At 38.3% G+C, this 24,764-nt stretch overlaps 2 protein-coding genes across 18 annotated transcripts in view; both read left to right on the top strand.

Moving 5' to 3' along the window:
- Positions 1-13,379, top strand: part of PPP3CB (protein phosphatase 3 catalytic subunit beta) — a 47,311-nt gene extending 33,932 nt beyond the window's left edge. For 2 of the 9 annotated variants that reach the window (XM_019625711.1, XM_019625691.1), the window contains 5 exons: positions 2,225-2,251; positions 4,326-4,410; positions 5,285-5,382; positions 10,295-10,324; positions 11,756-13,379. In XM_019625711.1, coding sequence (XP_019481256.1) covers positions 2,225-2,251; positions 4,326-4,410; positions 5,285-5,382; positions 10,295-10,324; positions 11,756-11,934 — 419 coding nt within the window. In that variant the 3' untranslated portion in view covers positions 11,935-13,379. The remainder of the gene's footprint in view (positions 1-2,224; positions 2,252-4,325; positions 4,411-5,284; positions 5,383-10,294; positions 10,325-11,755) is intronic. The other 7 variants (XM_019625663.1, XM_019625673.1, XM_019625684.1 and 4 more) reach the window with 6 other exon arrangements.
- A 2,391-nt stretch (positions 13,380-15,770) lies between these two features.
- Positions 15,771-24,561, top strand: MSS51 (MSS51 mitochondrial translational activator). 9 transcript variants are annotated; one of them, XM_019626367.1, is made up of 9 exons: positions 15,778-16,518; positions 16,732-16,849; positions 20,092-20,178; positions 20,833-21,059; positions 21,342-21,497; positions 22,081-22,205; positions 22,417-22,983; positions 23,327-23,420; positions 23,728-24,561. In XM_019626367.1, exons 4-9 carry the CDS (start codon positions 20,857-20,859, stop codon positions 23,945-23,947), a joined length of 1,365 nt encoding a protein of 454 aa, XP_019481912.1. In that variant the 5' UTR covers positions 15,778-16,518; positions 16,732-16,849; positions 20,092-20,178; positions 20,833-20,856; the 3' UTR covers positions 23,948-24,561. The 9 variants fall into 9 exon arrangements, with proteins under 9 accessions (XP_019481946.1, XP_019481912.1, XP_019481922.1 ...); XM_019626377.1 differs by lacking the exon at positions 16,732-16,849 and having other exon boundaries at positions 20,092-20,171; XM_019626359.1 differs by lacking the exon at positions 16,732-16,849.
- Positions 24,562-24,764: the final 203 nt, after the last annotated feature.

Below are 24,764 nucleotides of genomic sequence, written 5' to 3'. Positions count from 1 at the left end.
TGTTAAGTCTGATATAGTACTTGGTTTAGATACTTATGATTTATATGAATACAGACACTGAATCATATTTTGGGATTCACCCAGAAATAAATATAAAATGGTATTATATTCCTTCTAATGAGATTTAATGTTTTATCAATATTTTTTCTATCAATGATAAATTATGCTTATTTATCCATTTGTTATATCATTCTTACATTCCAAGAATGAACCACATTTGATCATTAAAGAAGCAGTGTAGTTTAATGGAAAGGGTCAGTGGTTCATGTGTCTTGGCGCTGCCATTATACTAGCTGTGTAATCTTGGAAAAGCTACCTAACTTTTCAGGATCTTCTCATCCATAAACTAAGGGGATGGAGAGGATGAAAATTCTTTCCCAATCTTAAATAATTTAAAAAATTGGTAGCACCGTTTATGACTGTTTCTATGGGAAAATACAAGTTCCTCATTTCTTCACCCTTATACTATCAAATATTACGAACTGGGACTCCAAGAAAATTTTAAGAATATGGGTCTGGGAGCTTGCATGGAGGAATGAGTGAGAGTGGTTTAGGGAAGAAAGAACATTGAGGAATGGAGGCAAAGGGGAGGAAATTAAGATAGATACTAGGATGGGGTAGGGAAGAGAGCTACTGGAAATAGTTTTATTTTCCTTCCTTATTCATATTTCTGTTTCTTCCTTTTAACTCTGTCCATCTTTTCTCCTTCCCTTCCACCATGGTGGCATGCCTTCTGTCCTCTCCTTCTCCTTTTCCTACTCGCAGTGGAACCATCCTATGGACTGGGCCTGGGGAGAAATGTGACTGAGAAAGAAAACTTGATGGGGTGGGGTTTGCTGTGGAGGCAGAATTAGGGTTTAGCTTTTCTGTGGGGAAAGGGGAGAGAGTGAGATTGGAGATTTCCAGGAGCAGGAAGGAAAGAGTAGTTTTTCCATATTCAAGTTTGAAATTGGGTAAAGGAATAAGACTCTCTTTCTTCTTAAGTGATGGTCTTTGGTTTTCTGTATTGTTTAATGTATGTGTGGGGTTATTTTTTATTTATTTATTTTTTTAGCTGAGCCATCCTGCCACCTGTTGGCAGCTCAGTGGCAGCTCAGCTCGGGCTGGGCATCGAACCGCTGTTGCTCAGAGCTCAAACTCTTGAGCGAGCTCTTAACCAACTGAGCCACTCGGCCAGCCCTATTTTTAAAGGCAAATATTTACATAAACATATTACATGTATAAATGCACATAGCATTCCTTTTAGATATAGCATTTAATCACTAAAGATAATTTTTGAATGCTGATTTCTGTGATATTTAGAAGGCATACTGTTTATTTCAGATATTTATCTTTGATCTTGAGTTTTGTAAAGGAAATACATAATCAATATGAGCTGCAGTTTTACTGAAATAAACTTTGCATTTCCTATAATGGAATCATGTATCTCAGCATTAAAATGGAAAATACAGAAAGCTCAATGAAACATCTCTGCTGCCTACTCTTAGAACTGTTACTTGCTTTGAAACCATCTGTTGCTATTTCTGCAAAAAGATGTCCCTCAAACTCCTAGATTCTATTAGGAACAGAAAGCACATACTGTTGATCTGCGTATGTGCAAAAGTTCTACAATTCAGATTCCTGAAATTGTGTGCTTTTGCTGTGATGGAGTGTGGGAGGCTTAGCCTTTCCTTTAGCGGGAGTGGGTGAGGTTTTCCACTGAGGTAGTTTATAAAGTTACCTACGTTTCTCTGTATATACTACAGATTTTGCAGATGTTGGTGTCCTTGAAGAACCACATGAGTTTGTATCTCATTTGTGTCATTACCTTTCACTTAACATACTTCCATGGGTGACACATTTCCTTAGGGTATCAATATAAATGTGCGATTGTTGTTAGCACAGTCTTTTATCAGTCTTATGTGTTTTCACGTGTATTTTTCTGTCCCTAATTTGTCTACTTTCATCAAATATTATAGTCATTCTGTCCATAATTTCTTCTGAATACATATCTTTTAAGAAATCTTTCCTTAAGAGCTCTACACAGTGGCATCCCTCTTTTGTTTGCCAGTTCCTACAGTACTGCATTTTTTCAAATTTCAAATATGAGGGCCTTCATTTTTCTCTCTTTCTTTCTACATTCATTCTTCAGTACCACTGCCAAGTTAAATTTCTATCTTTTTATTTGTCTCAACCACCTTTTCTCCATCATTCACTTCCTTTTTTCTGGACTCTCCATCTGAAGAACGGCTCATATATGGCAATAAAAAAGGTACAGACCAGACAGAGTAACATTGTTTTGAAATATGACTTCCTAAGTTATCCTCATGTCCATGTAAGTTAGCACATTCATTGAGTACTATTTATGCGGAGTCCTCTTGGGCCTTGTGCAAATTTAGTTTAAGCTGTATCTAAGTTAGAACTTGATGTTTTTAGAAGTCATATTCCAAGATATCTGTCTTTCTGTGCATGGAAATATTTTTCCCTCTTTTTCATTCCTCTTGTTTTTAAATTTCATTCTTTTGCTTATTTGTAATGTTTTGTACTTTTCCCTGCATGAGTAGGGGTGTTTGATTGTCTGTCTTATTCCCCGAAGTAATTTTACTGTGAACATTTACTTTAATATTATGCATGATGTGTTTGTAGACTGATTTAAAATCCTGATTTGTACAATGTTTTTATATTCTAGTGAATTTTTACATTTGAAATCAGTATAGTTTACATATCATTCAGTTTTACACATATATAAACCAAGACTTAAAATATGAATATACCTCATTACAGCCATCTTCCCCCATCCCTGTACTCCTCTCCTAGCTATTTTTAAAATTCTGTCAATTTTAAAACAAAATGTTCATACTAATTTATTTGAAGAGAATCAGACTCAATGTTCTTGGATAAACCACTTAGTAAACTTAGTTTACTTGTCTATAAAATGAGGAGATTGGACTTTGTAATATCTCTAATGTTTCTTCAAATTCTAAAATTTTATGATTCTGAGACTTTTAGTAATTTTTTCCCCCACATCTTAAAAATACCTGTGTAGTGCCGTGGTACCTGCACAGTTTTGAACTTGTTAAAGCTGTGGCTTCAGTGCTCATAATATTGCCCTTTGGAGCACCATAAACATGGTTGTGGAGCCTATTTTCTCTAAAATATGCCTTTTGTTTTCATCTTTGAAATTGGATTTCTTTTTCTGTTTCCTTGCAGGAAGGTCCAGTCATCATCTTAGTTTTTAATTATATATGTATTTGTGGGATGCTTGAATTTTAAATGAGATGCTCTAGCCCAGAAGACTGGTGGTTCAGACCTCTGTATACCTAAAGCCCTTTTTGGTCTGGTGTCTTTAGCCTTTCCTTAACCTTCTCCTCAACCATGGTGCTTCCATATGTGTGTTTTCATCATGTTGAAGCACAGTTCTGAGGCACTACACTCTTGGGTCCAGAGTGATTCTGGCTGCCATATATGAGATTACAGGACTGAGATTGTTGTTGTCCTTTTTGGACGCCAAGGAAAGGAAGATATAACCTTTTAGTGTTTTGTCAGCCAAAGATCCAGTTATTTTGGTGTATTCTCTTCTGTATCAGTGATAGGCAGCACAGCTAACCCTTTAGAATGAAGCATTAGTGATCCCTTAAGCCATGTTTTTTAGGGAGTCTTTTCTCATTGCTTATGCGCCTTGTGTCATACTCACCTAGGGATGCGAGAGCTTGTATATATTTGCATGACTTTAGAGGATACCTAGTCCATGAGGTTGAGATGTGCATTGTTGTTGAAATGCTGTTATGGTCCTTAGTTCTGGGTTACCTGCACAGTAGTTGTTTTATACCATTGTTTTTAGAAAGCAAGGAAGCCTACTTTGTCACAATACGATGGGATATTCCAGCCTGCATGTCAAAGGCTTTTATAATAATTAAACAGAAGACTATAGGCTATTACCAATTATTGTCTGTTAGTCTGCATGCCATTCGCTCTCATGAGAATTAAACAAAGACTCTAGGGTTGTTACCATTTTGTTGTTGTTGTTGTTCTCTGGTTTGTGATACAGGTTGGGCTCTAGTTTCTTTCCCGTTGCTGTTTTACTGATTAGTCAGTAGTATGAAAGTCATAAAGTTTGTGGATTACTTTTCATTTGTATCTGTATCAGATCCCAGTATTAGACCGGTGCTGAGCTAAACATTGAAGGAATGAGAAGCTTTTTGGCATGAGTTCATCTAGTCTCCTCCATGTGAGCTGATGGCAAGGGGCTTGGTGTTGGTTCAGATGAGTGTGGAATAGGCTAATAGAATGGTACAAGTGTGAATGCCCTAAACTTGAGTCTTTCTTTCTATTTATTCCATTGAAAGTAGGTTCAGCTGCAGCCCGGAAAGAAATCATAAGAAACAAAATTCGAGCAATTGGCAAGATGGCAAGGGTCTTCTCTGTTCTCAGGTAATGATACATTTTCCTGACAATTTATTTTATAGAAATTACTTTATTGTAGTTTGTTACAAACAGTGTACTGTTTAACATCTAATATAGTAGCATTCTTCCTATAAAAAAAGTTAGTCATATTGGGGGAGGGGGGTTGTCACCTCGAGGGGTAAAAAGTATAACTATTGCACTGTGTTGTACAGCTGAAACTAATTCTAAAAAATGTTTATTTCACAATAAAAAATAATAATTAAAAAAAAAGCTAGTCATACATTTACCTATTGAAGAGGGAAACACAATCCCTTTGAAACTTGGGGTTTTTGACCCTTGTGATTATTTTTGCTCACCTTTGGTATCTCTTGGCCTTCTATGATAAAAGTACTAGGTGTACACATTGAAAATTACAGCAGGATAAGGAGGAGGGGACACTTTTTAGAGTATTCCTGATGAACTTGCTCATCTGTATAGGAAGTCCCTTTTTCTGGAGCCACAAATTGTCTTCCTGGGGCTAATTCAGGAAGACCAGGTTTAAGGGTGCACATAAATGGATTGTTCTTAAACATTTGTTTGCAAAAGTGATTATATCAGACATTTGAACTTTAAAACATATGACATACCATATTTTCTCAAATGTATAATGCCCACTGATGAATCTCACCATATATTTAATAAAGCTTTTCAGGAAAAACAACATATGTCTCAGTCATAAGGTGCACCCTCATATTTGAAACATTTAGAATATGAAAATATCTGTATCTCGGAATTAAGGAAAATATGGTAATAGCAGTGCATGTCATAAATTATATTCATGGCCTACATCTGGGCCCATCTCCTCTTTTAAACTAAGGCCTTGTTGGAAGTCTCTGATGTTTGTTGTATCTCTCTGCTGTAGGGAGGAGAGTGAAAGTGTGCTGACACTCAAGGGCCTGACTCCCACAGGGATGTTGCCTAGTGGAGTGTTGGCTGGAGGACGGCAGACCCTGCAAAGTGGTAATGATGTTATGCAACTTGCTGTGCCTCAGATGGACTGGGGCACACCTCACTCTTTTGCTAACAGTACACATAATGCATGCAGGGAATTCCTTCTGCTTTTTAGTTCCTGTCTCAGCAGCTGACACAGGCAGAATACTATATGATAGGTAGTGTCTAAGTAATAACCTAATAAGGGCAGAAAATTGATAGAATGGGTATTCGTTTCCATTGAAAACAATGGTCAGTCTCTCAGCTTTTCATGAAATGATATGGGAGCAGCTCATATCGTAATGTCTGAAATATTTATTTATTCATTTGTCTCATGCACCCTTTCCTTTTAAGAGCCCCAGTTTCAGAATGTGAACCAAAGATATACTATATCATATTACTAAAATGGAAATGTAATTCCAAGTTTCTTATTTTTTAATTAATGTAATTGTATTAGACTATGCTTTTATTATCAGATACCTAATTTTAGAATTAACAACCTGCTTGGGCCCCAGAACATTACTTATGCACTTACTTGCCAAAAGACTTGTGCAAGGTTTTGTATCCTGGTAAATGATGCCAAAGTTTGTTTTCTGTGGTGTTTGTCAAATGTTCTATGTATAATTGACTGTCTGTAACATGCTGTTTCCTTCCTCTGCAGATGTAGCTGCTTTCCTAAATCTGTCTGTCTTTCTTTAGGTTAGCTGTATGTCTGTATAAGTATGTTAAATTACTCAATCAGACACTTGTCTGTCTTTTGATGTAGAAGCAAATTTGTAGCACCTTGTTTTGAGGTTTGCTGCATTTGTTGCTGTGCTCTGCATTCTGAACATGAATGTAACATTAGATTCTAAGTTATTGTTATAAGGGGTTGAACTTAAATCCTGTAAGTCAAAACTGAAAGGGTGTTATTAAGTGTGCCTTTATTTTGCATGAAAATAAAAAGAATTATACGTAAAGCATTCCTGTAATCTGGCTCATTGAATATTTTGCACTAAAAAAAAAACACCTAACTTTTTTTGGCGTAAATATTTGTGTAAATACTGGGTTAACTTTTTGAAAGCCCATTGCAGATTAAATAGAAGAGAGTGTTGTGAAGGTTATAGACTATACACAGTAACTCAAAGCCTAGACTTCTTTCCCTTGTAGTTGAAAAGCAAAAAATGTGATATGGAGAGCTTATTTTATGTTTTATTGTAGCCACATTTGAGAGCCCTCTAAGGGTCATTGCTCTATAAAAACAGGCAGCAACAGATCTGATGTTTTCCTTAGTCATGATTAATAGTTTCTTTTTGGTGTTATAATTAGTGAGTATTTAAAGTAAAGAAATAGGAAATTTAAATTTTTGAATAAATTTACATTAGATTGGCTTTTCACAATTTCATTTCACTCAGTCTCATAATAAATGCTTAAATGCATAAATAAAAATAATTTTTCCTGTAGACAAATAATTTCTACTTGTAGTCTATACATGTTCTATTTTATATGTTATTGTGTTGTCTGCTATCACCAATGGCATATGTGAGAAATACAATTATGTTTTGAAATTGTAGTTTGAAATTTGTATTCTGAATGTGGTTTTTGAAAATTTTGTTTAAAAAATCTGCTTTTATTCTCTTTATATTCCTTGCTCTCCATTTTTCTTATTATATTATAAACATTAGAAAAGTGAGCTAAAAAGAATTTGATTAAAACAAATTAAGAAGATCTTAAAACATTCAATAAAAGTAGCAACGTTAAGAGCTCGCTCAAGAGTTTGAGCTCTGAGCAACAGCGGTTCGAGTCCAGCCCGAGCTGAGCAGCCGCTGAGCTGCCAACAGGTAGCAGGACGGCTCAGTTTAAAAAAAAAAAAAAAAAAAGTAGCAACAATGTTAGTAGAAAAGGATGAATTTTAATAGTTTGGAAAATGTTGTACCCTCCCTCCTCTGTTCAGAAAAGAAAAAGAAAACTGAAAGGGTCTCTTACTTAAATCAGTCTACACTACAGTCTTCTCTCAGTTATCCTTGGATAGATTATTACTTTTAGGTTATATCCACAGCAAACTTTTCTTTCAGATTTCACAATTAGCACCTGCTAATTACATGCTTTGTTGGCAGCTCAGCACTTCTATTTATTCTTAATTTGCATGCAACCTGAAGCTCAGTCTTCCAACTTTGAAATCACCCCCACCTGCAGAGAAGGTTTGAAAGACAACTTTACTGAAGGGACTGGCATACTTTACTGAAGGGACTGTCTATTCCCGGCATAGAGTGAGTTACTGGCCGGTGCTGAGCTGGAGGGGTCCAACTTGGGAAACTAGATAGCGCCCTCCGTCTGCCAAGTGATGGCTCTTGATAGTGTGGCTTGACCATTTGGTAGAAGTCATTTCCCTAGCCTAAGATAAACTCATTTGGAAACAAATAATGAAACTCATACAAAAGCTGCAACTTTGTGTTTTTTAAAAGTTTATCTAACATTTAAAATTTTAGTAGACATGTTTCCTGATGTGAATAATTGAGAATTAAGTAATGTAATAAAAAAAGTTTTTAACTACTAAGACCTCAATCCTATTGTCAGAAAATAAAAATTTCTCAGTAACTTTAAAGTTAATTTATGATATTTCTTGAGTGTTTTTATAAGATGCACACTCTATTGGAGTAGGACTTGATACTCATATTTCATGTGCATTTTGCTCATGGAAATTTGATTGAGAGCTAGCCCTATAATGCTACCTTCACCAAGACCTACGTGGGAGAAAATAGTAGCCATCTCTATTTTAGTATCAGGTTCCTCGTGATCATTTATCCCGTGTAGGATTGTGGAACACAGTTTGAGACAGCACTATACTCAAACTTATTAAGGCTATGTCAAGATGCCCTATAAAACTGAAAACAGAGGAAAAATAGCGCCTTTCAGATAGATTTTTGCAGTTATCAGATCTCTTTCTTTCCAGCTTAATGTTTAAGTTTCAAATGACGTTTACATTCTAAGCATTCAAGTTTGACGTGGTGTGCAATTTTGAGTATGATATCTATTTTGTGTTCTGCAAAGGATTTAGGAGCATTTAGAAGCCTCAGAAAATAACAGAGTATAATTTGACCTAGAAAATGCCTGTACATATAAAATTAAAAGCCCATAGAATGATTTCAAAAGTGTAGTGTCCTATTTCATAACTTGAAAATTTATTAATGTACTTAAACTATTGATACACTCAAATAGATACTAATTCTTATAGTGATAAGTCTTTATTTTTAATTAATTGCAATATATAATACAAGTTATAAAATAGTTTATATAAAATTACTTCTGTTACCACAAACTCTTTAAAAATATTCTGATTGACATTTTATATTTTTCCCATTGAATTTCTAAATTACAAAGAAAACAGTCCACATTTTAAAGAATAGGAATTCCAAGACCGATCAAGTAGAGATGGGTCATTTATCCCAGTTTTCTGTATAGGCAAATTCCAAGAGTATTTTCCAAATATAATGGGCTAGATTTTTTAAATGGTGATTTGTACAGTGGGTATACAATGAGTATGCCTGCTTTCATTTGTAATATAATTTAACAAGGAAAATTAATTCTTCCTTTACTCAGTACCTATCCTATGTCTTTTGGGTCCTCATTTCATTTTACTACTTGGTTGAGATCAACAAGCTTTTCTAATTTAGTCTACTTTAATTCCTTAGATCATCAGTGTCTTTTCACATTAAGGATAAAATTTATCATTTCTAAATCACGTGTACTGCTAAAAGGTTGTTTCAGGAATGATTATTCTGATTGACCTTATTGTAGAAGAAGTAAAAATAGAAGGGATGAGGCATTATTGTTCTAAATATTCTGAGTGTATTCACTTTAGGTAAAGTGGAGAATTGGCAATATTGTCAGACAATATTGTCCTCTGCAGTCTTTGGTCCTGGTTTTCAGTGAGAGTCTATATAGTTTGAACCCAGAAATGAGCCAAAGGAATCTTTGACTACAAAATGTATGATTAAATATGTTGAAATTTTCTAAATGGGCCAGAGACAAGCTTTACCAAGAATGCATTTCTTATTTATATGACATATGTCCATATCATGAAATAATTAGTATTTATTGCCTATAAGACCTCAGTTCTATCTCTTGATTCTTCTCTAGTTAGTAGCTGGGTTTAAAAAGATGCTCAGTAGCCTTTCTGTCTTCAATGGAGAAGGCAGGCTGTTAGTGCCTGAGGCAGATTTGAGTTCATGATAAATGGAACATAAATGAGTTTTTTAAAGGCTGTAGATGTTAGAATAGAAAGGCAGTTCCTAGTAGACAAGAGGGGTCCTTTTAGGTTACCCACAAGGAATAGCTACAGAAGTGTTCTACTTAGAGTAACTCACCACCTTTGCTGCCCTTAAATTTCATTGTAGCTGTTCCAACTTTTGCAGCTTGTGCTTTGCCCTGTGAATCAGAAGCAACAGGAAAAGCATTGCTGACTCTTCTATAGAGTTTGTACCTTAGCGAACCAACTGGTGATGCGTATTATTTCAGTTAGGCATGAAAGTAAAGAATCCCCTATTGGCTCTTTTGCTACAATTCTACCATCATAATTTCACCCTAGAGAATTCCCTTGTGATTGTGATGGATCTGATATAATAAACATGTTGGAAAATTCTAAGGCCATCAAAATACTGAATTCAGGATGGGTGATTAATGGAGTGCACTTGCTTAGGTGCTGAGGTGTCTGTTTACAGTAGGTCTGTGTGTTCTGTGCTCTGAACGATGTTGTCATAGTGCTGTGTGTAAACTGTGCTGTGTCAGGAATTGGGGGATTGGATGGGGCTCTCTAATATGGTATAATTTATGTTAAATTGTAAATGATGATGCAGTGTGGGGTACTGTGATATTTTAAGTGATCATTGCCTTTTCTGCTGTACAATATGACCCTTCTCATCTCTCTCATTCATTTTGCATGCCTCTGCTCACTTCTGTACAGCCACAGTTGAGGCTATTGAGGCTGAAAAAGGTACGATCAGAGTCCTTGCGCTGGGCAGAGATCTGTGGTGTGTGGGTGGGCATCAGAGAAGGTCTTGGGGGTATGTCTTACTCCTAGCTTGCACAGCCCAAGATGAATCAGGCTCACTGACTCATCAAGTTTAAGTCACATTCCTCTTTTTTTTTTTTAAGTCACAAGAACTGATTTCATAGTGACGAGCTGGTTTTTCCCCTTTTATAGTGTTGTATGCAACTAGCATTTAATGTTCCTGAATTCTTTAAGAGTGCAGCATGTTATGCTATATATCATAGCATTTAAAGTTGCATATGAAGATCTGTGCCATAGTTTGCATGATTCTGTGCTACTTAGGTTATTTTTTTCCTAAGTGAAACCCCCTATAGATAAAGGTTTGAATTTGTTTTACTCAGTTTCCAGTAATTCACTGAGAGTGCAGAAGCTGTCACTATGATTTTTATTTTTATTTTTTATTTTTCTTTGCTGTCGTTTGGGCTAGTGTTTGCTGATAATATTGTATTCATGTATATCATGTATTGATTGGCTTGATATTACACATTGCTAAATGCTTTGCTGCCCAACTGTTTGTTTGGTTCACATGCACAGACTCTGCGTCCCAGGATTGCACATTTTAAAACAACCAGATTGTAACCAGTAGTGTGGAAATCTTTTCTATGCACATTTTAATAATGTAGGATGCATCATTCCAGATGAAGTACATGAGAAACTGTAACAATTGGAGGAGAATTGCCATTTATTTTGATTTGGGCTTCCAAAGAACATGCAGTGAATGGCCAGTGTATTAAAGGCAACATCTCCTAAAATATGAAACTATCAGCACTTTTTGCTATCAGCCAAACACAGATCTAACTCCTGGAGGCATTTCCCACCTTTTCCATTTCATATTGGTGGTGATGGGGTGATGCTACCTTGACCTCCAAGATAGTTCTGATCTGCTAAATTTTAACTTCACTTTACCTCTTTCTCCTCCGAAGCTCTTGGTACAGATTTGTATGTCGAGGGTTAACCTTGTTTAGCCTCCTCACTTGCCCCTACTCTCGATGCTGTCTTACTGTGATAGTTACTGGTGATGGTGATCTTGGGGTCTGAGATAGGCGATAGCTGGTGCAGCAGAAGTCAGACTAGGACCCTGAGGCCATTGCCTGGAGGTTGATTTTGGGGCCATGGGAGGGTTATTTTTGTTTTGGGTTGTTTTTTTAAGGCTATGCTAACACTGTCATCTATGAAGCTATCGTATTTATAATTAGGTTTAAATATTTCACATTTTAAGGGGAAGCCTGAAATGTGGATAAGATTCAGTTAAAGTAAGATTTAAATGTTGCTACATAGAGCTAATTTCTTTCTTCTTAAAAATCAGTAATTATGTTTTTGAAATCTCGGAAATGTCTTTCAATTACTGACTTATCAAATTTGCATTTTGTTAAGCAATACGAGGATTCTCTCCACCACATAGAATCTGCAGTTTTGAAGAGGCAAAGGGTTTGGATAGGATCAATGAGAGAATGCCACCCCGGAAAGATGCTGTACAGCAAGATGGTTTCAATTCTCTGAACACCGCACATGCCACTGAGAACCACGGGACTGGCAACCATAGTGCCCAGTGACCCACGGCTTCCCAGGGACTCTCACATCTCGGGCCCCAAACGGACAGATCACCCGAGGAGCTGGAGGGGTCGGCCAAGCTGACTGTAAATGTCACAGTCCCTCTGGAGAAACCATTGTGCTTTTGAGACCCCAGCCCCCTTCCTGGATGGAGGCTTGAGGGCCCTGGGACATGTTGTGCTATCTGATCAGATTGGGTCATCGCTGCCAAGGTGGGGAGCAGTGAGCAAGGGGCTTGGGGCAATTTCCAGTGGAGGGTAACTACACCTCCATTTATGCTTGTGGTTCACACATTTAAGTTTACAAATGAGATTTCTTTTTCCCCTCAGTAGAATTAGATTTTGTTTTTCAACCATGACTTCAATTGTAAGCCTAAGAGCTAACATGGACTTCTTTCCCCTCCCCATGAAATGTCTTTAAAGGATGAATTAGCATGGTCTTAAAATACATTTCTGAGGTTACTAAGCTGTATTTTGAATTAAGGGCAAAATGCTGAGAAACCCAGTTGGCGTTTATACAAAATGCTGACCTCAGGTCTGTATTCTTAAATGTGGCTAATTCTGTAATATAGTCTTGGTATTTTTCAATTATGAATGCATCACCTATTTCTAGGCAGACTCTCTTACTTGAACACAGATCCAAAAACTAATTTAGAATCTTTTTGCCCAGGTCTTTTGAGATTTACACCCCAGAGATTTAAGAAGAAAACCTCTAAAATTTCAAAATTATGAAGAATTACAGAATTACTCATCTAAGATACTTTAAAAGAAGTTTGTACATTGTCAAAGTAAATTTTAATTCAAATCATGTCTGTAAAACTTGACGTATTTTGTGTATGCATGTTTTCATTTTGCAAATATTTAATATATAGACCTATGATGTACAGGTACGACATGTATAGGTTACCTAGATGTTATGAGAAATTTTAGTTTATCGTGAGTACTCAAGTTGCTTAAATGGCCACCAGGATGATTTGCTGCTGGCTTTCTATCATTTTTATGTTTTGATGCAAAGGAAATTTTAAAATGTTCTGGAAGTGTTTTTGATTAAGCAATGCAACATAGAAGAAACAATGGTTCTGGTCAGTCATTCAGTTGTTAGTGGAAGCATAAAAGTCAAGACTGCATGTTGAACATTTTCTTTTGATAGTTACAAAACTGCTTGGTTAAACTCAATGGAACCATGTGCTAATTTTTCACAACTATTGACCTGTATTGATTGCCACTGTAGTTTGGTATTTCCCTTTACTCTGGTGGCCTGCTTCCCTCATGCCCTGGAATACAACTCAGAGCTCCAGGCAGCGGAACCATCTATTGTTTTGTTTGCCAGAAAGTGCACCCTGTATGGTCTCCTGTCTAAGTTGGAAATATTATGCATGTGCAGGACTATTCGAGTATTTTATAAACAGTAGCACACAATAAATTCCATGCATGGGCCGCTGCTCCTATCTCTGTGTTGGGTTTTATTTGGAAGATGTAGTCTGATTTGACCTTCTCATGCAAATCAGAAAACCCTGGTAACAGAACTGGGCTGTATCCTTCAGAGATTATGTCATGGATAGTTTGTGGTGATTTGATTAATTAAATTCTTGTCTTCATAAATTTTTTTTTTTTTAAACTCTGGTTACTCATGTTTTACATGAGCATTAGTAGCTGAGCACTACAGGACTGGGTGCCTATTATAGGCCTCCTAAACCTTAATATTTAAGATCACTGTTTCACTTAACTTTTAATTAAAAGAAAATGTTACTGTCTAGAATTTTGTTACAGTAGTATTGGAAATTTATGGGGTGTTTTACAATAAGAAAAAAAGACACTAGTGATAGTGCATTTTTCTGACATCATATTCCTCTATTTTTTGCCATGGTCAAAATAAGTATGGAATTTTGCAAATTGAGGGAAATTAGGATATTGGTCAACATTTTATAATAATATAATTATATAGCAACTTTAATTACAGTTTTCAACAATAATTATAATGATACACATTATAAAGCATCCATTTAACTTGAAATGTATATACCTGCCTAATTCCCAATAACAAACAGAACTCAAATTGTTGATTGTTACACCTTCTACTTGTTGTAATATTAACTTGCATACCAGTCCATGAGCTGCCTTTAAAGTTCTTATGCACATTGCATACCTTAAAGATTCTTTTTGATGTTATTATTTTCTGAAAACTATGTATCTCTAAATTATCAGCTTAACTAGTATATCAGGTATCAGGAACCTCCTTAGACCTGAGGCCCATCACTAGGGTTATATAGTGTTTGTGGGAATCATGGATAAATATAAAGCATCATTAGCAAACTAAGAAGAATTATGTGTTGATGGGTAAAAATTAAAAAGAAGGAGAAAGGAACAGAACTGAGAAAAAGTGGTATACATGAGGAGTGGGAGAATATCACCCAGCACCTCACAGACCACACTTCTTACCTGTTGAATAGGAACCTCTTCCTTCTGGTCTTTATAACTAGTTTCACAATGAACCATACAAATATTTTTAAGGTGTTTTTTTGTTTGTTTGTTTTTTTTTTTTAAATCCATTATGATGGCAAATTGGGTCTACCAGAGCAAATAGTAGTGATGGTAAAATGTAAATTACTACTCAATATCAATTTTTTTCTGTATATTTAAAGATGACACTTGAGTAAGAAAAGATAATCTCTGACTTCTTGTACCTTCTGTAGTTCAGCCATTATTAAAAGAACTCAAAACCTTTAAATGTTCTGCCAGTTACATTTGAAAGTGGCCTGAAACCTTTGCTTAAAAGGAATCACCCCTATTTTATTCAGGATTTTTGCCTTTTGCAACTGATTTTCCTTTGTCCACAGCTGTTTTACACAATCTTATGTAATGTTTTGTTGCATCCTTAACACTTTTCTTCCACCTCCCCTGCTCTTAGTTTGTGCTTTCTACAGTTTGGGGTTCTTTTGGAGTCCGTTCTCTGCTTCTGTTCATATGTATTGTAGATTTGATTTGCCACATTCCAGGACCTCATTGCAAGTGGTTCTGCTGTCTGGTGTGATGATGCTCACAGAAGCAGGTAAGTGACAGCTGGGGCCAGATGTAAGCAGAAAGTCAGATCTTGCAGTCATATAGGACCAGTGCCCTGGGGTCTGGAGCTTGATAGCTATAAGCGAAAATGAGCTAGGAATGTGGAATTAAATTTCCTGGATTGGCATCCATTACAGGAAGGAATAAGATGTTTGAGTTGATTCTTTTTTTCTGTTCCTAGAAATAGTATGCATCTTTAGTCATTAATATTTTGGTCTTGTTTAATAGTTCAGAAATATTTACAGTAGTTCCCCCCTTGTCCATGGTTTTGCTTTCCATAGTTTCAGTCAACTGTGGCCCAAAAATATTAAATGGAAAATTCTGGAAATAATTCATAAGTTTTAAGCTGCATGCCATTTTGAGTAGCATGATGAAAACTCATGCTGTCTGCTCCATCCCACCCAGGACATGAATCATCTGTTTGTCCAGCATATCCACACTGTATAGACTCCCACTGGTCACTTAATAGCCTTCTTGGGAATGAGATAAGCTGTCAAGGTATCGCAGTACTTGTTCACATAACCCTTATTTTACTGAATAATGCCACATTCACATAACTTATTATAGTACATTGTTAACAATTATTCTATTTTATTATTAGTTATTGTTAATCTCTTACTGTGCCTAATTTATAAATTAAAACTATCATAAGGATGTATGTATAAAAAAAACATAGTATATAAAGGGTTCAGTCCTGTCTGCAGTTTCAGGCATCCACTGGGGGTCTGTCTTGGAACATGTCCCCAGTGGATAAGGGAGACTACTATACTTATTTCCCTTTTGAAATAAACAGGTGGAGTGTCTGAGATGATATTCACCCAGAAAGTGCCTTGTTCTCCTTCCAGGGAAAGTGAATTTTACAAATTCTGGATGTTTCTCCTACAGTTGATTTCCTTCTATACCAAGAAATGACCATTTCTGTTCTTTCTTGAGTATTATATTTGTACTTAAGCCTAGATTGGTCATTGTTTAGATGTGTTTGAGCAGTTTTTTACTCTAAAAAGGACTTTGGGCTTGTGGGAACTCATTCTTGGTCTACACTGACATCCAGAAATCCAGGGGTTCCTGTTCCTCTGGGCTGGTGCTTACCTTTTCCAACCAAATATTGATTTGTTATATAGCCCTTCAAGGGTTTTTTTTTCCTGACTGAGAGTAGAAATGCTGCCTTGGTGAGATTGGTGAGATGTCCAAGAAGCAGTAGGTTTCATCTTTCCTCAGCCTGCCTGGCCTTTGGTGAGCTTGGGAGTGTTGACAGAGTCCTGAGCCTTCCTGGCAGAGAAGGAAGGTCAGAAAGAGAGACGTTCATAGGCAGGGGGCCAGGTCCCTACCTACCTCGTTACAGAGAATTCAGCGTGTGTCTGCTTGGCAGGGCGCACCTGATCACAGAGTCCCAGCATTTCAGCAGTTTACAAAGGAAAGTGACATGAAGGGACAGCTGCACGTCAACCACAACTTAGATCTGAGGCGATCAAGCATTCATTTCACTTGGAAGAAATAGAGAAGGAAGGAAGCCCAGGGCTTAGCAGGGTAAGTTACTTTTCCATCAGCTAGTTTGCTTGCATAGTTGATAGTTGAGGAAAGCATTTATCACTCTAGGGAGTGTTAATCACTGATTAAGCTGCTGAATGTGATTGTAAGAGCAATGTGCCTAATGGATTTCTCCTTTTCTCTTTTTCTTAACCGCTTTTGAGGATCTCCAATGACTAGGCTTTACCCCTCTTTTCTTCCCTACCTCTCCAGAGACATTTTGTATTTGCTGGTGAATTAGAGAAAATTAGATGGGCCTTCCTGGTCAGGAGACAGAAGATGACTGTGATTTAGGTGAAACGTATGGCTTTTGGTGAAAGGATGGAGAAAGGTGGGACTTAGGTCTAGGAATAGGCTAATAATTGAGAGAATTTGGAGATGAAGGATAGGAGTTTCTCTAGGCTATCCAGTTCACGGCTCCTTTCCTCTCCAGTCCTTGCTCTTGGTGTTTTCTCTCGTATATGTTGGGAATAAATTAGAGCCCAAGTCACAGAATGGCTATAAAAACATTAAAATGATTCCCCTTTGTAGAGCTGACTCTGAACTCTGGAAAATTCTGAAAGCTTACTATATATAATTCTTTCCAACTTCTCCGTTGTCCCCTCTGTTTTGTGCCTGTGTTTCTCTGTCCCCACCCCCACTTTGACCTTGAAGGATTCTGGGGCTCATTGTAGCAAACTTAGAACCAGGGAACCTGGGTCTGGGATTGGGGTACACAAATTCAGACATGAGTCTGACGATATATGTAGGTGCAAATGCAAAAACCCGGCTCCTTCGTCTGAACTTCTTACCTCCCTGCCAGCAAATTAACTCATTTGTATCATGAACCCGCTCTAGACACAGGAAACCATGACATCAGGGCTTTCACCATCACCACTCCTCCCCCAAGCTGTGTGACTTGACTTCCAGCCAGTTTAACCGAATCCCAGAGAGCCAAGAGTTAATCTTCCGTTGGAGGAAGACCTCTCTGGCAAGGCAGATAAGAAAGTCAGTACCTTTCCGGCCTTACTTGACTTCCACTGCAGCATGAAGGCTTTTGACTGATTATCAGGGAGATATTTATTATTACTCCTGGGATTTAAGACTCTTGAGTTGTCTCAAATCAAAGATATTTTCCCTCCCTACCAATAAACAAAAGGTGAGTCCACTCTTTCAAGGTTTAAGGTGTTATCTTGCCTGAGGGTGCTGCATAGATAGAGCAGATAAATGCTTCTAGAAATGCAATGACTATGGAAATATGAGGGGAATGTGTGGTGATTAAAAATGGAGGGAAGAAGAGTCAGGTCACTTGTTGGAAATGGTGTCCAAATGTGTGAAGGGAACAATTCCATCCACCCTTTCTTAAAGGAACGTGACCCTTAAATCCTAAAATAATCTATCATTATATCTAATTTCTTCTTTATTGGTGGGAATTTAGAAGATATGGAATGCATATGAGCTTAGCTAACTCTGTTCTGTGCACTGTAAAACCATCCATTCATTTGTGGGATGAGGGGGAGACATGAAAGGGGTGGAATGAAAGGACGAGGAGAAAGAAAGTACCTCTGTTAACTTGAGGAGAGGGCTTTGCAAGAGCCATGTTGTAATAGAACGGATATTAGCTGGATGGTTCTGGGAGGGATTGTTTCACCACTTATGCTTTAGCTGAAGGATGATTAGGAGTTTTTTCCTAACAAATCTGGTCCGGAAGGATTAAATGTCAGAACATTTTTGTAACAAAACATGATCCCTGATTTGAACTTAAATAGTTACCTCATTCACAGTAAAACCAACCACTGTCAGTATTTTTCTCCTTATTTCCCTGTCCCCAGAGGCAGTTAATCTGGGGTTAATAACGTATTAGCTTCTCAATCTCTACAGATACCATTTTTCTTTTTTAATTGAGGTGAAATTCACATAACAAAACACTTTTAAAGTGAGCAATTAAATGTCATTTAGTACATTCACATTGTTGTGTAATGACCACTTCTATCTAGTTCCAAAACATTTTTATCACCCCAAAAGAAAACTCCATAACCATTAGGCAGTTACTCCCCACTCCCTCTTCCACCCAGCCCCTGGCAACCATGAATCTGCTTTCTGTCTCTGGATTTGCCTGTTGTTGATATCTCCTACAAATGGAATCATGTAATGTGACCTTTTGTTCCTGGCTTCTTTTATTTAACATAATGTTTTGAGGTTCATCCATGTTGTAGCATATATCAGTACTTCATTCCTTTTTATGACTGAATCATCCATACCAAGATTTGTTTATTCATCTCTTGGTGGACTTTTGGGTTGTTTCTACTTTTTGGCTATTGTGAATAGTGGTGCTATGAACACTTGTATATAAATATAAGCATTTGTTTACTTGTTTCCAATTATTTTGGGTATATACCTCAGAGTGAAATTGCTGAGTCATATGATAATTCTCTGTTTAACTTTTTGCAGAGTTGGCCATACTGTTTTCCATAAGTGGCTGTACCATTTTACATTTCTACCATCAGTACACAAAGGCTGCAGTTTTTCCACATCCTTACCAACACTTGTTATTTTTTAAATTTTTTATATTTTTACAATAGCCATCCTAATGGGTGTAAAGTGATATCTGTGGTTTTGATTTGCATTTTCATAATGATTAGTGATGTTGAACATCTTTTCATGTGTTCATGAAACTTGTATATTTTCTTTGGAGACATTCTGTTAAGTCTTTTGCCCATTTTTAAATTTGAGTTGTTTGGTGTTGTTGAGTTTTAGGAGTTCTTCATGTGTTCAGGTTATTAATCCCTTCTATATGATTTGCAAGTGTTTTCTTTCATCCTATGGGTTTTTTTTCGTTTTTTTTTTCTAGCCGAGCCATCTTGCCACCTGTTGGCAGCTCAGCAGCAGCTCAGCTCGGGCCAGGACTCGAAGCACTGTTGCTCAGAGCTCGCATTCTTGAGCGAGCTCTTAACCAACTGAGCCACTCGGCCAGCCCCCATCCTATGGGTTTTGATTTCACTCTGTCCTTTGATGCACAAAAGTTTTTAATTTTGACATAGTCCAATTTAATCAATTTTTCTTTTGTTTCCTGTTCTTTTGGTGTCATAGCCAAGAACTTGCCTAATCCAGTGTCATGAAGCTCTCTTCCTATGTGCTCTTCTAAGACTTTATAGTTTTAGCTCTTACGTTTAGGTCTTTAGACTCAATTATGCTCAGACCATTCTATTGCATTAATTCTCAGAATGTTCCTATTGACATTTCTGTCTTCAAGTTCTTCTCTGCCTAGAATTCCTTTTTTCCTATGTCCTTGTATTCAAAATATTATCATCTTTTATGGTCTATTCCAATTGTCTCGCTGCTTCATAAAGTCTTTCTATAGCTCACCAACTAAAGAGACTTTCTTCCTCTGGTCTCCCTTTAGTGCTTAGTTTCACTTTTCTTATAGGATTTATATGCTGTCTTATACTAGAGTTTACATTTAATCCCTCTATAAGACATTTGGATGTGAAGTATATTTTTCATAACTTTTTCCATTATAGTGTTTTGTGAATAATTTTATCTGTTTATAAATAAATATTTATTGACTGGATGTTTTTATTTTTTCCAATGCAGTCCCTTTTGTTTACTCAGCCTTTGTGGAAGGAATGAGAGAAGATAAGCCAGGGAAGAGGACATCACAGAGTTCCTGTTAGGTAGTGGGTGGGTGTAGACTTAGTTCTACTTCAAAATTCACCTCTTTAGGGAACTTTTCTCATAATTTGCCTAACTTACTTTGACTGTATAACTCTTAGCATTGTGGTGCCCATTTTGTATTGTATTTAAATTCTACTTCTTGGTATATTACGTATAAATATGATAATACGTCTTTTAAAATGAATGTTTCTTTGCCAACTAGATTAGATTGACTAATTCTCCAATTAGATGGTAGTTTGGGGCAGCCAAAACTTATGTTGTTTTTTCCTCTCTTTTAAGTTGATTTTTAAAATACACTAATAACATATGAATATACTCTTTATATAAAAAAGTCAAACATTACAGTTATCTAAAGTCCCCTTTGATCAACTCAGTTCCCCTCAGAGTTAATCGTCAATATCGGTTTTATGAGCCCTGCCAGACATTTTTTTATGCATTACTTACATATATATTTGTATTATATATCGAATTTCATATATAATTACCTTCCCTCTGTTTTTCACAACTGCCTGTAGTGATCAATAATCAGTAGATATGAAATAAATCTTACTGATACCTGGGTCTAACAGACTGGAATGAGAAGTGAAAGGTCAGAATGCGAAAACACATCATTTGTGTCCAGCTATAAAATTCCATTCCATTTCTTATCTACATATGTAGTCCCCAGGCATCAGTGGACAGGCCATGGCTCCACGACCCCGGCGACGAAGGCACAAGAAGCCCCGCTCATCGGTGGCTTCCATGGTTGAGACCCCTGTGCCTCTGACTCTCTCAAAACCTGGCCCTAGCATTGATGCACTTGGCTTCCACTCCTTGGAGACTAATGTTCCTGGCCTATCCCAGCTGATTCTTCAAAAACTGAACATGAAAAGCTATGAAGAATACAAGTGAGTGACTCGCTCTGTGGAAGAGCAATACATTGTTTCTGGTAGACATGATTTCAAAAGGTGGAGAGGAGAGTATAACTTGGGGATTATGGAGTATTTGCAATGAGGGATTTTCTCATCCTGAATTTTGCCAGTTTCATTATGATAGAAATTTAAGAAATATAATTTGCTTAAGTGAGAAATGATGGGAGTAGGTGGGCAAATATAGGAGGCAAGGGTCATGGCATATTTTGGAGATAGTCTTTTTCCTATTGCCACTCCTTTTCTATGCTCTATCTGCAGGTTGGTGATAGATGGAGGGACTCCTGTATCAGACTTTGGATTTCGATGCCCTCAAGAAATGTTCCAGAAGATGGAGGACACATTCCGATTCTGTGCTTACTGTAAAGCACTCCCTAGTGGCCTTTCGGACTCCAAGGTCCTCCGGCACTGCAAGAGGTGACTAGTCAGGGGCTGATGGGGGAGACATCCAAGAAATGATCCAGTTCTAAGACCTCATTGTGCAAGGAAAGCTCTGAGAGCTTTCAGAATAACTTAAGGCCCACTCCTATTTTGTGTGATCCAGGCCACAGAGAAATTAGAAAAGGGTTGGACTCCTGCTTAGTTTTGGTGGTGTGGGAGGTCAGACAGATACCACAGTCCAATTCTCTCCACCTTCCTCGTCTTGAGGACTCATGGGGCAAGAACACAGTCTGTTCTGGGGAGGTTGGGCTTGAGCCATAATTGTGATCAGAGGGCAGCTGCAAACGCCTGGTGTGATTTTTTTTCTGTAAGGGATGTAAAAAGTGAGTTGTTGCTGCTAGAGACTGAGGTGTCACTGTGACCCAAAAGAAAAACTACATCCCCAGTCTCATGCTAAAAGAAATCCCCAAATTTGATGCATTAGCTGTCATTTCTCTCCCTGCCTTCTTTACCCAGTAATCTTTCTTCCTAGGTGCAGGACTATCAGTTCCATTTCGCAGGTAGCCCCCAATCACCTTTGAGGTATAGGAACATCTATTTCTGGGGCTCATTCTCTCAGGTGCAGAAATGTCTATTACTGTGGTCCAGAGTGCCAGAGGTCAGACTGGCCAGCACACAGGAGAGTTTGTCAAGAGCTGCGTCTTGTGGCTGTGGACCGTCTCATGGAATGGCTTCTTGTCACAGGTGGAATGGTGGTGCTGGGGACTCTGCCATATGGTCAAAGGTGGTCAGACTTGGGGAAAGATATGAAAGCATGCTGTTATGAGAAAAGAATGAGGAGCTGAGCAGGGCAGGGTTGTGGGGGATTCCTGGTCACAGGTTGGGAGAGTGAACAGAGAGGGAATATCAAAGCCAGGGAAGGATTTGGACACTTCTTGTTCCTTGTTCCCTGCAGGTGATTTTGTCCTCCCCTCAGGACATTGGCTGTGGCCGACTGAAATTGTGCAGGGCTGGGACACCTGGTTTTCTATGCGGCGTTTACAGCTAGATGCTACCCTGGATGCTGTGCTGGGTAGTCATGCCATGACCACCCTGTGGGCCAGTGTAGGACGGCCAAGGCCAGACCCAGACGTCCTGAAGGGCTCTTTGAAGCGGCTGCTGACAGATGCCCTGTCACGGCCCTTGACGCTGGGCCTTGGGCTTCGGGCCTTGGGGATAAATGTTAAGAAGACTGGAGGAAGCACCATTCATGTCGTTGGTGCTTCCCACGTAGAGACATTCCTCACTCGCCCCGGGGACTATGATGAGCTTGGTTACATGTTTCCTGGGCACCTTGGCTTCCGTGTAATCATGGTGGGTGTCGATGTAGCTGCTGGCTTTTCACAGAGCACTTCAGTGTCACCCCTGGAGCCTGGCACAGTTCAGCTCAGTGGCCATAGGGGCCTCTATCATAACTTCTGGGAGGAGCAGGTACAGACTGGGCAGACCGCCCATCCAGATTTGGTGGTGGCGTTCCATCCAGGTAAGAGTCATTGGTTCAGGAAAATACTGGGTGGGTCCTCTGGGAGTTTTCCATCTTCACTCTTGTATCTTTGATCTTTGGAACCCCATTCATTTGGTCAGGTTAAACACAATATGGTGAGGACCTTGTTGATCATTAGCCATATGAGCTACACCTGGGTTCAGAATTGTCCACTGAAGAACCTGGGGTGGGTGATAGTGGTAAATGAGCATTAGCAGTGAGCCAGGTGAGGGTCAGGGTGGACACATGCAGAGAATTAACCTTGCTTAGGGTCTACCTCAGCCTGTCCCCTCTATTCCCATCTTTTTTTTTTTTTTTCCCCTTCTAAATTTTTGTTCCATAGGTTTCCATGCGTCCCCGGACTTGATGGAGGCTTGGCTGCCCACCCTTCTGCTACTTCGTGATTATGAGATCCCTACTTTGATCACCGTTTACAGGTTTCGACTTCTCCTTATTTGTGATATCTCCCTCTCTTTATTTCTCTCCCCCTTGCTCATCTTCTGCCTTCTGGTGAGGAATTTCTTCCTTCCCACACTTGACTTTCTCATCCCCTTGGAACAAAGGCGTGTTATGTTAGTTAATCGGGTGACTCGTGAGACATTGGGGAGGGAGGGATAACCCTTGCCTCGTCCCGCCTTAGGTAATTTTTGGGCTTGATGAGTCCAGAAATGTCAAGTTCTGAGCTATTTCTCTGCCATCTCCCTCATAATCAGCAGAATAATTTTTCTTACCTGTCTCCCATAGCCAACAGGAGCTGGCAGCCTCATTGCAGATTCTGGCGGACCTGGATACACACCTCACTGCCTATGGAGCTAACCCTTTCACGTCCCTCAAACCTGAACAGGTCTATTCCAACCCCAACAAGCAGCCAGTATATTGCAGTGCCTACTATATCATGTTTCTTGGAAGTTGCTGCCAGCTGGGTCAGGGGCATTTAGAAGAGAAAGTAGATGGTGGGGTTTAAATAGCTGAGCTGGATTCTGACTGGATGCCTAGAAAAGAGGGAGGTTGTGATGAAACTACCCTGCTGATGTCAGTTTGCTGCCAACTTTGAAACCCACGTTCACTTGTCCTGGTAAAGGTTCTAAGCTGGATGGAAGCTCCTATGTGATGTGACTCATTTCCAAGAGCTTAGCCACAAATAGCTTCTAGAGACAGGATTCTATACTTAATGTGTGGCAAGAGGCTTTGCTATCAGTCTTTCCAGAGCCTGTAGTTCCTAACAGTGTCCTTTGTGAGAAAGTTACACCTTTGACTCAAACAAGGAGAAGAATGGCACCTTATTCTGAAAAATACTTCTTATCCAGCAGTTTGGGTTAAAAAATGGAGATATGTTCATGATCTGATGTGGTGCAAGAATGGGCAAGTCAGAGAAGTGGTTGGGAACATGGGGAGGTTGTAAGGGTGGGCACACTGTTCTGTTTCCTGGCTTTTTCTAGGTAAATGTTTCATTTTCCTATTTTCTGCTAGGAATGTCTAACCTAGAGCAGCTTTTTGCCCTGGTGACTTTATTTGAATATACTGGAATTATTTGTGAATCACTGTGTCTATACCACAATAAACTCAGTTTGGGGCTTACATCACTTGTTTTATCTTCTTTCCTATTCACTGGCAAGTATTACTTGTCTACACATAACACCCCACAGTTGGAGGTTTCTCTCTTGTCAAGAGGTGATTAACATCAGCTCTCTCTTTAGGCCTGCCACTCTACCACACCCTGTTTTGAGTCTTCCTTCTCTTATCGCATTCTCAGGATTAGGATATTCCCAAGGTATTCATTC

Source organism: Hipposideros armiger, unplaced genomic scaffold (assembly GCF_001890085.2).
Source record: "Hipposideros armiger isolate ML-2016 unplaced genomic scaffold, ASM189008v1 scaffold_15, whole genome shotgun sequence".
Classification (NCBI taxonomy): Eukaryota; Metazoa; Chordata; class Mammalia; order Chiroptera; family Hipposideridae; genus Hipposideros; species Hipposideros armiger.
The sequence above is the reverse complement of the archived record's forward strand: the minus strand, read 5'-3'. Positions and strand labels throughout refer to the sequence as shown.